This window comes from Rhincodon typus, chromosome 29 (assembly GCF_021869965.1).
Source record: "Rhincodon typus isolate 14 chromosome 29, sRhiTyp1.1, whole genome shotgun sequence".
Classification (NCBI taxonomy): Eukaryota; Metazoa; Chordata; class Chondrichthyes; order Orectolobiformes; family Rhincodontidae; genus Rhincodon; species Rhincodon typus.
Window position 1 is genome coordinate 19247302 of NC_063360.1, and position 17395 is coordinate 19264696.

Here is a 17395-nt window from a genome sequence, read left to right on the forward strand (position 1 = left end):
GCTGCAGTTTAACAGCTAGCAGGTGTTGAGACCCTGAGCAGCAGTGAGACCGAGCAGCAGTGAGACAAGGTTAAGACTGCTACAGAACTTAGAAGACAGCAAGTCAAATAGACAAAGCAGGCAACAGTACAGCAAAGAAGGAGGGATGATTAATGAATTAAACTGCATTTATTTCGATGCAAAAGGCCTGACAAGTAAGGCAGATGAACTCAGGGCATGGATAGGAACATGGGACTGGGATATCGTAGCTATTACAGAAACATGGCTGAGGGAGGGACAGGACTGGCAGCTCAATGTTCCGAGGTACAAATACAATGTGAACGATAGAAGGGGGAGTAGCAGTTTTGATGAGGGACGATGTCATGGCTGTGCTTGGATATTCCTCGAGGACTGTCCAGTGAAGCTATATGGGTGTAACTGAGAAATAAGAGAAAGGGGATCACATTGATGGGATTGTACTATAGGCCCCCAGTAGTCAGCAAGAAATTGAGGAGCAAATATGTAGGGAGATCACAGATAGTAGTAAGAATAATGAGGTTGTAATAGTAGGGGATCTTAATTCTCCAAACATGGGCTAGGACTGCCATACTGATAAGGGCATGGATGGAGAGGAATAAGAGTTATGTAATGACACATTTATCAATATGTAGAGGAGGGGCAAACTTACCCTCCTCTTGCGAAATAGGGCAGGCAAGTGACTGAGGACTTCAGGACCAGGTGACCTTAATCCAATAGTTTTAAAAATAGTTGTTGAAACTTATAGACCTGGTCTACAAGTTAAAGTTCTAAATTGGGGCAAGGCCAATTTTGATGGTATTGGATAGGAACCTTCAAAAGTTGGTTGGGGAGGCTGTTCACAGGCAAAGGGACATCTGGCAACTGGGAGGCTTTCCAGAGTGAATTACTGAGCTCTCAGGACCAGCATGTTTCTGTTACAATGAAGGGTAAGACAGGCAGGAGTAGGGAACACTGGATGACTAGAGATATTGAGGCTCTGGTCAAGAACAATGAGGAGGAAGGCATATGTCAGGTATAGATCAAGTGAATCCCTTGAGCATAGAGGGTGTAAGAGAACATTTAAGAGAAATCAAAAGGGCAAAAAAAAAAGGGACATGAGATAGCCTTAGCAGATAAGGTGAAGGAGAATTTGAAGGGACTCTCTAAATATTAAATTCAAAAAAGTAACTAGGGAGAGAACAGGGCTCCTTAAAGATCCACAAGGCCATCTATGGTGAGGAACCACAGGAGATTGGGAAGATCCTAAATAGAAATTCATATCAGTATTTACCATGAAGAAATTCATGGGAAGTTAGGGAGCTCTGGCAAATAAATAGTGATGTCTTAAAAAGAGTCCACATTACAGAACAGGTGCTGAAAGTCTTAAAAATGCAAAAAAGGTAGATAAATCCCCGAGACCTGATCAATTGTATCCCAGGACATTGTGGGAAGCTAGGGAAGAAACTGCAGTGCCCCTAGCAGAGATATTTGTGTCATCTATAACTACAGGTGAGGTGCTGGGAGACTGGAGGGTGGCTAATGTTGTGCTATTTAATAAAGACTGCAAGAAGCCAGGGAACTACAGACTGGTAGACAGCGGTGGGCAAGTTGTCGGAGGGGATTCAGAGAGACAGGATTTACATGCATTTGAAAAGGCAAGGTCTGACTACGAATAGTCAGCATGGTTTTGTGCATGGGAAATCATGTCTCACTAACTTGACTGAAATTTTTTGAAGAGATGATCAAGATGATAAATGAAGGCAGAGCAGTAAATTTTGTCAAAGTCTGTGTAGACAATACCTTTGACATGGTTCCACTTGGTAGACTGCTTAATAAGGTTAAAATCACATGGGATCCAGGGAGAGCTAGTCAACTAGACACAAAATTAACTTGACAGGAGATGATAGAGGGTAGTGGTGGAGGGTTGTTGTTCAGACTGGAGGCCTGTGACCAGTGGTGCACTGCAAGGATTGGTGCTGGGTCGACTGTTGTTTGTCATTTACATTACCAATTTGAATGAACATACAAGAGACATGGTTAGTAAGTTTGTGCACGACACCAAAACTGGTGGTATAGTAGACAGCTAAGACGGTTTTCTAAGAGTATGAGTTCTTGATCAACTGGGCCAAACGGGCTGAGGACTGGCAGATGGAGTTTAATTTAAGTATATGTGTGGTGTTGCATTTTGGTTAGACAAACCAGGGCAGGACTTGCACAGTTAATGGTAGGGTCCTGGGGGGTGTTGTCAAACAGAGGCACCTAGGAGTGCAGGTACATAGTTCCCTGAAAATGGCATCACAGGTAGACAGGCTGGTGTAGAAAGCATTTGGCATGGTTGCCTTCGTCAGTCAGTAGTTGGGACATCATGTTATGGCTGCATAAGACATCAGTAAGACCACATTTGGAGTACGGTGTACAATTCTGGTCATCCTGCTATAGGAAGCATGTTATTCAAGTGGAAATGGTGCACAAAAAAAAAGTTACCAAGTCTGGAGGGTTTGAGTCACAAAGGAGGGGCTGGGACATACATTGCTGCCACCCCCACCTGCTTCACCTCCCCCCCAAAAAAGAAACAAGTGTAGGAGGCTGAGTGACTTCTGAGGTTTATAAAATCATGAGGAACATAGATAAGGTGAATTGCTAAGGTCTTTTCCCTCTGGTAAGGGGATCCAAAGCTAGAGAGGGCATAGGTTTAAGGTGGGGGAAGATTTAAAGAAGGGACCCCAGAGACAACTTTCTCCCCCCAACACAAAGGGTGGTGTGTACATGGAATGAGCTACCAGAAGAAGTGGTAGAGGAGGAGAGTACAATTACAACATTTAAGACATTTTGACAGGTACATGGATATGAAAGGTTTAGGAGAGAGATGAGCCAAATGCAGGCAAATGTGACTAGTGTAGTTTAGGAAATCTGGTCAGCATGAACAAGTTGGTCTGAAGGCTGTTTCTATACTGTATGACTAGGATTATGTTCTCTGGATTAGTTCAATAACATAACCAATATATCATTGTACTCAAAACCGCCATAGAAAATTTTCAATACAATAAATTCAGCATTGAGAGGTATGATCAGAATTCACATTTGTCCATATTATTAGAATAATGTTCAATAGGAAATTAAGAATGCAAAAAAAAAAACTTACATTTAAACCTTCAAACATTTTAAATTAAGCTGTGGCAAATACATTGTACACCTTAAATCATAACATTCAAGCTGCACTCAAATATTTGGGTCACTTTAGATATCAATACTGGCTAAACAGACTGGCACATGCACTTTATCAACAGTTCCAGAGACCAGACCAATCTGCTGTTGCAAAGAGGCACCATTCATTTGATAAAAATGATCTTACCTAGAAACATGATTGGAAAACGAGAGAGAAAACATTGGTATTATAATACCAACTGGTCAGCTTCAAGGTTATGAATTGTCCCTTTTACCCTTTCAAAAACATTTGCTAAACCACACCAAAAGCAATAATTTTTACAGGGTTGCAGACCATGAAAATAATCTTCAAATTATTTTCAATAATTATTATTCAATAATTTTCAAAATATTTCAGTGTGAAGTCCAATAGCATTACTGTGGTGGTCGGGGGTTACCATCAGAAAAAAAAAAGTTGCTAGGTCTTGTAAAATTCCAAATGTTTAATGACTGTGTTGTGTCTGATCTACTCATGATTCATGGCACAGTAACTCAAAGTTACCACATTTCTAACAAGAACATAAAAGTCTCACAAACAACCGGGGTGAACAATATGAGCCTGCCATCTACATCATGCAATGGATTAAATAAACTGTTTTTGATTAAACTACATTAGACTCTCTTGGTTCAAAAATTATACAACCAGATGGATATCTGGATGGGAATATAGCCGGCTGAGAGGTTGGTATAGGGCAATATATGGCTGAGGCTATACAGGCTGAAGTAAAGCATTAAATGCAAACTTAGCTTAGAACTACATGATAAAAAGGCACAAACTGTTTTTGTAATGCGTGTAATTTTTGTTGTGAAATCACTAAAAATCTGTCTTCTGCCTCCACTGTAAACCTCAAAACATGTTAATATCGAACCATATAGATGCACCCAGGCTTTCACATGAACTCCCTCCCAGTAGTTGCAATACAGCCATTTAGCCACAGAAAAAGACAACTTTAAATAAGGCTAGACAGAAGAAATGCAGGGAACATGTTTTCCCTGGCAGGTGAGTCTAGAAATGAGGGGTACAAGGTAGACCATTTTAGGACTAAGACGAGGAAAATTTTCTTCACTCAAAAGGTAACGAATCTGTGGAATTCTCTACCACAGAAGGCTGTCAAGGTTAAGCCATTGAATATATTCAGGAAAGTTTATTAATAAAGTTTTAGATTTTAAAAGACTTCAGATTATGGAGACAAAGTGGGAACATGGCATGAACTTAGAAATCAGTCACTATCATTTTAAATGAAGGGGCAATGCTCTAAAAGCTTGTGTCTTCAAATGAATCTGTTGGACTATAATCCTGGTGTCATCTGACCTTATACAAATAGAAACACATTAATGCGACAGAGATAATTACTGTATGCAGAATCATGTTGCTTGAAAAATGTAAACATGGTCACAAGAGAAGTTTGATTAGTCTTGCAGTGGAAAGGGTTTATCCAACCACAAACTGAGCTAGCCTTCTAATGAGGTATTATTGTAATTGCCTCGCACTGTTATGAGTGTAAACCAAGTGTGTGCTTGAGCAACAGGCATAACTGTACAAGAACATAAAGAAACCTTTGGGCATTGAACAGTTTACTCTCAGGCTGAAACCCTGTATAGTGGAATAAAGTCTTTGCTATGTTTGGATGCCTAACCAGCTCCATGTCAAATGTCGTTTCAAACACAGGTAGAGTAGCATTGGTTTTTAAAATAGACAATGGTTTGTCAATTAACAGTTCCTTTATCAAAAGCCACCTGGTAATAGATAGGGTCAGAAATGAATGAATCACCAAGACTGAATGCATCTTGAAATTAATAGTCCATTATTCACAGGAAACAATAGAATTCAAATGCCTTTATGAAACCAGTTTACCAAAATGGAGACTGCTGCTAAAACAAGTGAATCTTGCTTTAAAAACAAACAAAATGCTATGGGCTATACAAGAATTACCCCAGATATTGCAGCAAAAAAAAAAAAGTACAATCCTACTTGTTTCAATGCAGTTAACTCCTGAGATGCTTGAACTTCTGCATCTCTTCTGTCCTTATGCGCAGTCTCCAGTTCCTCTTCGAGTTGTGCAATTTGTTGTTGCAGATTCAAGATTTTAGTTTCTTCTGTTCTATGCTGGACGTGCTCTATTTCATTCCTAAGTTTCTCCACCTCATTTCTATGAGAAGCAGTAAGTGCTGCCATTTGTTCCAAAAGCATTTTGTTGTTCTTGCTCTGAAAATCAAATTCAGAAACAAAATGTTACTTTGCCAGCTCACATCAGCTGTCAACAATCTTCAAACCTGGCAATAGCAATTGCTTCTTGATGGTCAAAAGTTAGGATAAATAGTGTCAAGGTGTAACAGAGGAAAAGAGTAATATACAGATCATGTAAAAGACTGATCAGCAATATTTTTAACTACAAACCACATCAATTTATCATTTCATTCCATCTTGACAACTAAATCGCAATAAAAACACAAAGTCTGGAAATCTGAAAATACACAGGTCAATGAACACCTGTGGGGAGAAGTGTCTGTATGCCTGGTCAGTCCCACTCTGATCAAGGATCGAAACTAAAAATAGAAATTCTCTCCTCTTTACTGAAATAGGTTGACCTGGTGTGCATTTCCAGTACATGTTTCTTGGTGATTAAACCTTGCTGAGCCAAAATAGGAAAGAGTGCTGGGACTAGTTACGGAATTATCGAGTCAGTTGTTTGACACTAACGTCCTGCAGATTTTCTAGACTGAAGGTGATGCATGTGGGTATTCACTAGGTTACAGCATGCATTTGTTCATGTTAGTTTCAGTCAGTTAAGATGGAAATGAAACTAAAATTGAATTGTAAACTGGAAGTGGAATGAGCTCAGTCCGCAAACCATTAAATAGTGATCATGTACAGAAGAGAAAAAGCCTAGTTCAGCTGTTTGCAGAACTATTAATGCTAACTGGAATAGTGTCATAGTAACCTAAGTGCTGCAGTTTAACAGCTAGATGAACAAGTAATGAATCAACATACACAGGGAGCCAATAAACACAATGTTTCATATACCCAACAGTATCAGTACTGCAGGACATAGTATATACTATAAATCAGCAAATTAGAGATACTCATTAAAAACAACATACTAATCATGTGAGCCGTTCATATCAACAGGGCAGTAATAATGTACAGGATGAATTCATGCAACATTCACAAGATGATTTCTCTAACCAATATGTCAAGGAACCAAATAGGGTACAGGCAATATTGCTGTCACAGTGCAATAAGTTTAATTAATAGCCCTGCAGTAAAGGGGCCACTCTAACCATAACATGATCGCTTTCAAATTGTCAATGAAGTGCAATATAGTCAAGTTCAAAACTAAGATCTCAAAATTAAAGAAAGCAAAACACATGGATGAACTGCAGATCAACTGAGATGGAGAAAAGACAGGCAAGTGATGCTTAGCATTTAAAGAGTAAAACAATTTGCAACAAATGCACATTCCTTTTTGTCACAAAACCACTTGAAGAAAATGTGGTCAACTGTGACTAGCAAGATGAGTTAGAGACCATACCAGATTAAATAAAGAGGCTTATGTTGCCAAAGTAGAAGCTGGGGGCAAGAAAGATTTAGAAGGATTGAGCAAAAGCGGAGAAAGAAACCAATAAGGAAAACAGAAGTATGAAACTATACTTCCAAAGAAGCATGAAAATAAATGAACAGATTGTACCCATGTGCAGATAGGAAGAGACTAGTGAAATTAAACATTCACCCAGTAGAGATAAAGGCAAGCTAAATTAGAAAAGAGGAGGATATTGGAAACACTAGAAATATTAAAGAAATACCTATCACAAAAAGTCATTCCAGAAATAAAAGCAAGTGTCAGAATGTGAAATTTAAAGAACCATAAGTCAAGAAATAATACAGGAGAAATTAGTGTTTCAAGTCACTGATGCCCATGCACTGATGGCCAGCATTTTAGGTTTCTATTGGAGGTAACTGCAGGTATAGCGAATGCATTGGTTTTCATCTTCCACAACAGCTCAGAGAATTTGAAGGTAGTAAGCAAAAGAGGGGAATGAAAAGGAAGTTGTAGGTCAGTTAGCCAATATTAGTAATAGTCAAAGCACTAGAATCTACTTTAACAGGATACTTAGAAAGTCATGCAATTAAGCAGAGTCAAAGAAAGTCTCATATTTTGAAAAAGTAACCAGCAGGATGAAAAAGGAACTAGTGGATATAGCTATTTGAATTTTAAGATGCCATTTTAAAAGGTGCTACACAAGAGATAATGACAAGGTTAACACTCATGAAATTGGGAAAATATATTAACATGGATTGACTTATGGTTAAATGGGCAGGAAACATTAAAAATAAGCAGGGAGTTTTCAGATTCTAACTATGAAAGTACCACAAGGATTAGTATTTAAACCTCAGCTATTTACAATCTATTTGTGTGATGAGTAGACTGCAGTGTAACATTTCCATATTTTCAAATAATACAAAGTCAGATGAGAAACTAAGTAGAGAGGACAATGCAAAGAGACTGCAAAGGGACAGTAACAGATTGGATAAATGGGAAGTGAGCAGCAGATTGCATACAACGTGAAGAAATGTTAATTTATCAATATCTGCTTAGGAAAGCAAATACAAAGTTGCTGGAAAAGCTCAGCAGGTCTGGTAGCGTCAGGTCCAGTGACCCTTCCCTCGGTCACTGGACCCAAAACTTTAACTGATTTTTTTTTCTTCACAGATGCTGCCAGACCTATTGAGTTTTTCCAGCAACTTTGTTTTTGCTCCTCATTTACAGGATCTGCAGTTCTTTCAGTTTTTATTTAGGAAAATAAATAGCTTTGAGTAGAGACATCGTGGCACAGTGGCTCAGCGGTTAGCACTGTTGCCTCAACGCCAGGGACCCAGGTTCAAATCCACCCCCGGGCGACTGTGTGGAGTTTGCACATTCTCCCAGTGTCTGCATGGGTTTCCTCCGGTTTCCCTCCCAGTCTAAAGATGTGCAGGTCAGGTGGATTAAATGGGTTTTTCTCATCATTGATTTTAATCAACCACATTCAATGGTTTAGTGTTCAGAATGCAAAAAAAAAAATGCATAATTGTTCAAAGTTTGAACTTGTTTAAATTTGAATGGAACGTAAAGAACCCCAGGCTAACATCCTAATGACATGGGTTTGAATCCCACAATGGCAGATCGTGAAATTTGAATTCAATCGAAATCTAAAAGAGCGAGCCGACTTAATGGCAACGACACAGCTACTGTCCATTGTCATGAAAGCCCATCTGGTTCTCTGATGCCGTTTAGGCAAGGAATTCTCCTTCTCGATCTCGATGAGTCTGGCTTATATGTGACTCCACACCTATAGCAAAGTGGTTGACTCTGAACTGTTTTCTGGGCAATTAGGGATGAGTAATCAATGCTGGCTAGCCAGTGAAACCCATATCTCGAGAATGACTTTTTAAAAAGTCAATCTGTATTCTTCCTGCAAGGTTGCTTTGGCCAATGTGCATTAAACTTTGACAGGTCTCTAGTTCAGCTACCTTAAGTAGTTGGATAGGAAAACAGCTGCATCGTTGCTTTTCTAAAGCAAGCTCAACTCATTTCAACACGAACTGGTCAGGAACCGGGGAGAAAAACAAAATCAGCTTCACATTCAGGAAATGTCTGCTCAATGCATGATAACAGGCTGAAAATTGATTGGATTTGATATCAAATTCTATTCACAACATTCCACTGCCTACATTAAATGCAAAAGATACTTCTTCCGTGCATTTCTTCCCCTCATGAACAACCTACTGGCTTACAGGAAATATTTGAGATCAAAGGTTGATTACTACTTCTACCACTCCCACCACCTCCATTTCCTCAACCATCCAGGGAGCATTTTGTCAGTTTGTACAGGTCTGGTTAGACCATAAGACCAGAGGACATAGGAGCAGAAATTAGGCCATTCGGCCCATCGAGTCTGCTCCGCCATTCAATCATGGCTGATAAATTCCTCAACCCCATTCTCCTGCTTTCTCCCCGTAACCCCTGATCCCCTTGATAATCAAGAACCTATCTATCTCAGTCTTAAATGTACTCAATAACCTGGCCTCCACAGCTTTCTATGGCAGTAAATTCCATAGATTCACCACTCTCTGGCCAAAGAAGTTTCTCCTTATCTTTATTCTAAAAAGGTCTTCCCTTTACTCTAAGGCTGTGCCCCCGGGTCCTAGACTCTCCTACCAAAGGAAGCATCTTCCCAACATCCATTCCGTCCAGGCCATTCAGTATTCTGAAAGTTTCAATTAGATCCCCCCTCATCCTTCTAAACAACAATGAGTATAGTCCCAGAATCCTCAAACACTCCTCATATGTTAAGCTTTCCATTCCTGGGACCATTCTCGTGAACCTCCTCTGAACCCGCTCCAGGGCCAGTACATCCTTCCTGAGACATGGGGCCCAAAACTGCGCACAATACTCCAAGTGTGGCCTGACCAGAGCCTTATAAAGCCTCAGTAGTACATCCCTGCTTTTATATTCAAGTCCTCTCAAAATAAATGTCAAAGTTGCATTTGCCTTCCTAACTATTGACTTAACCTGCAAGTTTACCGGAGATAATCCTGGACTAGAACTCCCAAGTCTCTTTGCACTTCAGATTTCTGAATTTTCTCCCCATTTAGAAAATAGCTTCTATTCTTCTTACCAAAGTGCATGACCTCACACTTTCCCACGTTGTACTCCATCTGCCACTTCTTTGCCCACTCTCCTAACCTGTCCAAATTCTTATGAAGCCTTGCCACCTCCTCAATACTACCTGTCCCCACACCTACCTTTGTATCATCTGCAAACTTAGCCAGATTGCCCATAGTTCCTTCATCGAGATCATTTATGTACAAAGTGAAAAGTTGTGGTCCCAGCACTGGCACTTGCAGAACACCACTCGTCACCAGCTTCCATCTTCTATCCATGCTAGCACCTTGCCTCTAACACCATGGGCCCTTATCTTACTCAGCAACCTCCTGTGTGGCACCTTATCAAAGGCCTTCTTGAAGTCCAGGTAGATAACATCCATTGGCTCTCCTCGGTCTACCTTGCTCGTTACTTCCTCAAAGAATTCTAGCAGATGATGAAACCATGCTGACTTTGCCCTATTTTACTATGCATTTCCAAATATTCAGAAATCTCATCCTTCACAATGGACTCTAAAATCTTATCCACAACCGAGGTTAGGCTAATCAGCCTGTAATTTTGTCTTTGTCTTACTCCCTTTTTAAACAGGGGAGTCACATTAGTGATTTTCCAGTCCTCTGGGACCCTCCCAGACTCTAGCGATTCCTAAAAGATCACCACTAACGCTTCCACTATCTCTTCAGCGATCTCCTTTAGAACTCTGGGGTGTAGTCCATCTGGTCCAGGTGATTTTTCCAACTTCAGGCCAATCAATCAATCAGTTTTACTAGTACCTTTTCCTTGGTGATGGCCACCATACTCAGCTCTGTCCCCGACACTCAAATTTTTGGGATTTTACTTGTGTCTTCCACTGTGAAGACTGATGCGAAGTAATTATTCAGTTCCTCAGCCATTTCCTTGATCCCCACCGTCATTTGCCAGTGGTCCTATGTCCACTTTTGCCCTTTATATACCTAAAGAAACTCAGTCTTCATTTATATTACTGACTAGCTTACTCTCATTTAATCTTCTCCCTCCTTATTTCTTTTTTTGTTACTGTCGGTTAGTCTTTAAGCTTCCCAGTCCTCTGGTTTCCCACTGCCCTTCGCCACATTATATGCTTTTTCTTTTGCTTTTATGCTATCCCTGACTTCCTTAGTCAGCCAAGGTTGCCTCATCCTCCCTGTACCATGCTTCTTTTTCCTAGTGATGAATTTTTGTTCCGTCTCCTGAATTACTCCCAGAAACTCCTGCCATTGCTGTTCCACTGTCTTTCCTGCTAGGCTCCTTATCCAGACAATTCTGCCCAGTTCCTCCCTCATACCTCTGTAGTCACCTTTATTCAGCTGTAATACCGTTATTTCTGACTCGATCTTCTCCCTCTCAAATTGCAGAGTAAATTCAATCATCTTATGATTACTGTCTCCTAAGGGAGCTTAACGTAAAGGAACCCTGATCAAGTCTGCCTCATTGCACAACACTAAATCCAGTATTGCCTGTTCCCTTATGGGCTCCACCACAGGGCTGCTCCAAAAAACCATCTTGTAGACATTCCACAAACTCCTTTTCTTACAATCCACTACCAACATGATTTTCCCAGTCCACCCACATACCTAAATCCCCAATGATCACTGTGACTCTGCCATTCTTACACACCTTTTCTATCTCCTGTTGTATCTTCTGCCCCAGCTCCTGACTACTGTTTGGAGGCCTGTACACAACTCCAACTATGGATTTTTTTACCTTTGCAATTCCTCAATTCTACCCCCACAAATTCTATACCATCTGACCCTACTTCATTTCTTCTTATTAGTTTAATTTCATTTCTCACTAATAAGGCAACCCCACCCCCTGGGCCCACCTGCCTATCTTTTCGATAGGATATTTATCCTTGGATATACAGTTCCTAATCCTGATCCCCTTGCAGCCACATCTCCGTGATACCTACCATGTCATATCTGCCAGTTTCGATCTGCGTCACAAGCTTATTTACCTTATTACTTATACTGCATGCATTTTAGATATAACACCTTTAGTCCTGTATTAACTCTCCCTCTTCATTTGTTTCTCCAGTGTTTGATTGCCAGCCTTTTCCAAACACTGTCCTATGTGTGTCTGTGCTGGAGACATTAATAACCTCTCCTGAATTCTCCTTCCCCGTCATTTCATTCATATTGTTCCAGTTAGTTGAATCCACCACTACAGATGATAACCTGCTTTGTTTCCCATTGGGAAAAGTTTCACCATTCCCTTCCCCCACTTTCTAGTTTAAAGTCCTGTTGACCAGCCTATTTACCCTTTTCGCTAGAACATCGGTCCCAGCTCAATTCAAGTGGAGACCGTCCTAACGGTACAGATCCCTCCTGTTCCAATACTGATGCCAATGCCACATGAAAAGGAACCCTTCTTTCCCGCACCACTCTTTTAGCCACGTGTTTACTTCCCTTATTTTCAAGTCCCTATGCCAACAGTTGTTGGACATTCTCTCATTATGCATCAGTCCCTGCAAAGAAGTAACACAGAAGTCCAATATTCTTCTCAACTAAAGTCTCCACTGATGTATGATCTGATCACTAGTGGGAGCCATTAATTCCCCATCACCAAGTCAATCGTTGCAACTTTATCTTAAGATAGCAAAAACAAAGAATGGACCTACAGACCAACTAGTAATTGCTTTTAAAAAAAAAAGAGGACCATCAGGCAATTTTGATACATTTGTCCCATGGTCGAGGTTAAAATCTTTAGTATTACAGAATAAAATATTTTTTGCCATTTCATTCACATTCAGTCTTCCATTTTGTCACAGAGCATTTTTGATCTTTTTCTATTCCCCCTCACTTCCCACTTAAAAACAATTATATTTAACTTTAGTTCCAAAGTTTCTAACTTAAAGGCCTGATTTATTGAGTAATTCCATCCTATTGTATTTTTATTTACTATTGATCACAGCACAATTCAAAACAGAGTCTCCTATTCTGCAACATCTCAGGGAAAAGTAAAAGTAGTAACTATCAGCCATCTCTGGCTTCCTTACAAGAGCAATTTCATTAAATTTTAGCAGGTGTGTGTTCTGGACTCAAGCCATGACGAACTGAATCACCACAACCTAGAAAATGTTCAGCTAGTCTTATACAGCTGACAGGGACCTGTTTGTTCATTCATTTTGCTGATATTTGATATGGCTGAAACGTCGTAGTTTCAATTGTAGTATGCACTTGTGCAATAGTCATTCTTTGTGATTTCAAACTCTTACTTTTTGACTAAACAATTTATATCTGTCTACAGGTAGAGTTTCTAAAGTAGCTTCAAAAACTTCATTTTAAAAAATGAAATTAAAGCTCTGAATGTTGACCAACAGGAGGAGGTTTTTTTTAAAAAATATTGAGCAGGTCAAAACAATAACCTGTAAAACCAAAGTGAGCTGGTAAGAAAGGTGCCACACGTATCTGGGACCCCTATATTGAAAAGGGTTTCTATCAATCCTCATCAGAAGAGCAACCTTTTCTGCAATCCTTTTTAGATAAAGCAACAATGAAACATGCATGGTGCAGGGCTGGATGAACACAGCAGGCCAAGCAGCATCATAGGAGCAGAGAGGCTGACGTTTCAGGCCCACATGCATAATCCACATGTGGCAGATTTTTGCTCAATATGTTTGATTAGTTTGGGTAATTTGCTTGCTGTATTCAAGAGGAGCTTTAAACCCTTCACTGTAATGAAACAAAATGAGAATTTTGTTATGGAGAGATTGGAAACATTGACTTTGCCCCACAAGCAGAGAAAAATACGACCAGCACAGGACCTAATGGGTGGTGTTTGGAGGATGCTACAGTCAGAATGATGCACTACGTGGACCCTAAATCACAAAAAAAATGCAACAAATCTGTTTTTAAAAAAACTGGTATGGTCTTGGGATTAAAATCACTTACAGGAAAACATTTGAGAACTTAACACCATAGCCTTCAGAATTTAGAAATATTATTTTTAAAAAGTGCATGTACTTGCAAGGAATGGGAATTGGACCAGGAACTGAATTCCATTCAGGAGCCAAAGAGGAAAATCCCAAAGTCAGTACCAAACTCTCAGGAGTTGGTCAAGACCAGACCATGGCTGGACAGTCTGTAGGAAACAGCTCAGCCTGCCACAGGAGCATGCATACACTTTCATAAACACTAGGATGGCAATAGTAGAAAGAAGGGAAAAAAAACAAACTTATCATTAACTGCTATTCCTCTCAGGTTTCAAATTAAGGTCTACCCAATGCAGCCCCCTCAAATGCAAAAAGGTTAAAACTGAAGCCATCAAGCTATGAATTTGACATTTAATTAGACTGAACTGATTCCATAACAGCCATAACCAAATCTTGAAAAAGACAAAACTGCAGCCTTGCTGCTAAAAAAAATAATCACTCCACATTTTCGGTACTCCTATTCCCAGCCAAATCAGTTCCCCATCTCTTGTTACTCCCTCTCAGATCGGAAGTGCACAAACCTGAACCTAACAGGTTTTTCATTACCCGATCAAACCATCATATGCTTCACCAGACTGTATCAAAACAAAAGTATTCAAAACCTTCCTGGGGTTGGGTGGGTGTTGGTGGCATGCAAGTTCAACAAGGTCTTATTATCCTTTTTACAATCAACTACTTTCTACATACTCTTCTGCGGTCTCTGGAGTTTTTGTATTTCTTAGTTTAAAATGAGCATCACCCGCTTATTGCGTCCCAGACACTTTTGTCTGCCAATCACAAAAGTCCCAATTCCACATTATTCTTGGTGCCCATCACAAAATGATCATCTTAGATTAATTCAATCACCTTCTGTGGTGCCTCACTCAGCCTGAACAAGACCATTGGCGATCCTGGATTCCGAGATAAGCTTCCAATAACATATTTTCCATCAGCAAGCCCACCCGTTCCCTTCTCAACATCACCAGTTTCTAGCGCTCTGTTATACAAAAGTTTATCCATGCTTTTGTATCTGTGGCCCTCCTCCATTGCAAAGCTCCACTTGTGGGTCTTTGACCCCGCTCCATATACTGACTGTATAAATGTTAGTTGTGCACATCTCATTCTGCATCCATTGACAATACCGCTGCACATTTAGCACGAGTGAAGCATTTTACAAGACCAAACGGACTTCCACATACAGAATCCCCAACACAATTTACCTGATCATTCACTTTATATTGCAGTTGCAAGATCTTGTTTTCCATTCCTTTGTTCAGTTTTTTGTAGTGCTCAACCGAGCGCGCTTCAACCTTCAGCGTCTTCAGTTGGCGATATGCCATCATTCGTCGGAAACAACATTGCAAGTGGATAGCCGCATGCCGGATTCTTTGATATCTTAAAAAGCTCAGCCATCCTCGCACATACTTCTGTATGACAGTAGCCTTTTGCTCCTGGACCATCTAATTAAAAGTAAGTGTGTATATTTTTAGTAATGCTAAAGAAATAACTTCCTGTAGCACTCAAAAGGAAACTTTCTTTCATATGCCCTTACCCTTTTCCACTCATTCACAGAAAGCTTAAGCTGGCGTATATTTGAAGAATATGATAAGAACTTTGAAAGTACACACTTAGTAAAATTTAACAGCTGGAAATTGATGTCGAAAGCCTTTCTATACCTCAAAAACCACAAAGTTGAGTGTAATGAAGTTGATTCATATTTAAAACTTCTTAGTAAATTTACATTTTAAAGAATTGTGGAAAAGTTGATTTATTTCAGGTTTTGTGGAAATACCTGGATTGGTTGAGGGGTAATCAAAAAAGGTCATTTATGGACATGATTTTTATAAATGGGTTTCCTAGAAATCACATGGGTGGTGACCATGTTTGGTTCTCGGGGCAATGGGGCTCTGAACAGTGATTGAATTGGAGAGTTTTTTTTTGTGGTCTTCAGTTGGGGTGGGGCGGGGCAGGGGTCAAGCAGCTTATGAGGAAGGGCTGTCCAGCTGATCTGGATTTCTGAAAGTAGCACCTCTTGAGTTTAGGGTGAAACCTATTTGCTCTTCTGTAATATTGTATTTCCTGAGCAAGCTGTGTCTGCAGGGACTCAAACACATAGAATTAAGTTCTGACAGGTGTAGCCAGGTCACATCAGAGCAAGAGAAAATCAGAACCTTCTACACCTTCATGAATAACCCATTGGCCAAAACATCTTTTTCTTTTGTTCAGAATGCCAACCTCTGCAGAGAAATCTGTTTTTCTCCCCTGATTTTGCTGATGAGTGTTTTGTGGACATCTAGAGACTGACAAACACATACTTTTATAAACACTAAACACTTGTATATTTACTAAACCTTTATTTTGCTAAATTATGGTTTATTAAATCTGGGTAATAGATCTTTATTTCAAAACCTAATGTAGAAAAGTTATTTATAACTGGCCATCTCAGTAACTGGGAAAAAAAATACTTAATTTCATGCTGTAATCTGTGGAGGAGAGATTGGAATATATGCACATCCTCCAGTCTCAGTCAAAATATTGAAGCAAGACAAACTTGCACCTATAAAATACTGATCTCAAAATGCTTTACAGCCAATGAGGTGTTTTGACAGGAGAGTCACCATAACAATACAGGAAACAGTATACAGGGAGTCAATTTGTACACAGCAAGGTCTCAAAAAGCAAAATATAGTGGCTAGACCTGTGATTGATCGAGAGAGATATTGACCAGGATGCCAAGGATTGATGGTAGGGGATGATTAAACACCTTGAAAAAAGTATGGTCAATCCTATCCTTCTGAAATCCCCTAGGCCCAAGTATGTATCTCATACTCAACTTACGAGCCATGATCAAGGCCAACAAAGGGTTTGGTGAACACTGAAGAATTAGAGAAAAAAAGGGTCAGTAGCTACCAGGCCCCTTTACATTGTGGTGAAACATCTCAGGCTATTGTTTGACAGCTCACGTGATTGACAGCTTCTAGGACAGTGCGAGACTGGATTGGTCATCTTGATTTGTGCTTGGGACTCTGACCCCTGACTTGACCTTCCGGCCTCAGATGAAAATGTGATCAATCGAATAACTTCACAAAAATTCTTCGCAGGATATCGGAGTAAATTTTTTTCTTAGTTAAGAACCGAAACAATTACAGAAACTGCTGAGAGCGTACAATGCTCTACAAAGACTTGCCTTATGATACATTCGTCTTGTAATCATGCCTTTTGCATAAGCTTGAATAGTAATTACCGCTGTACGGATGAGTACATACAGCCTCCTCACAGCCAACATTCGATACTGTCTCTGTATAACTACGGCAGCCTTTGTCAGTCTTAAATGATCAACTAGTCTGAAACAAAAAAGATTATGCTTTTGAGCTTTTCATGCAGGCAAGTGCCAAGTCAACATGCACAGCTTAGCAATATGAATGAATTAAAACAAATTAGCTTATAAAGGCCCAGTTTGAGGTCTAGTTCCATACGTGATTTTCACTAGATCTTAAATAAATAGGAAACAGAATCCCTACAGTGTGGGAAGGGGTCATCGAATCTGCACTGACCCTCTGAACAGCATCCCTTCCATGCCCGGATCCCACCCTGTCCCTGTAACCCACATTTACCACAC

General features: G+C 40.0%; 1 protein-coding gene across 1 annotated transcript in view; it reads right to left on the minus strand.

Annotated features, from left to right (window-relative positions):
• Positions 1-17395, minus strand: part of LOC109923391 (unconventional myosin-Vb-like) — a gene marked incomplete at its 5' end in the record, with an annotated part of 126168 nt that overhangs the window by 17826 nt on the left and 90947 nt on the right. Inside the window, 3 exons of the mRNA XM_048613914.1 lie at positions 5174-5407; positions 14997-15236; positions 16964-17120. Of these exons, the coding sequence (XP_048469871.1) occupies positions 5174-5407; positions 14997-15236; positions 16964-17120 (631 nt within the window). The remainder of the gene's footprint in view (positions 1-5173; positions 5408-14996; positions 15237-16963; positions 17121-17395) is intronic.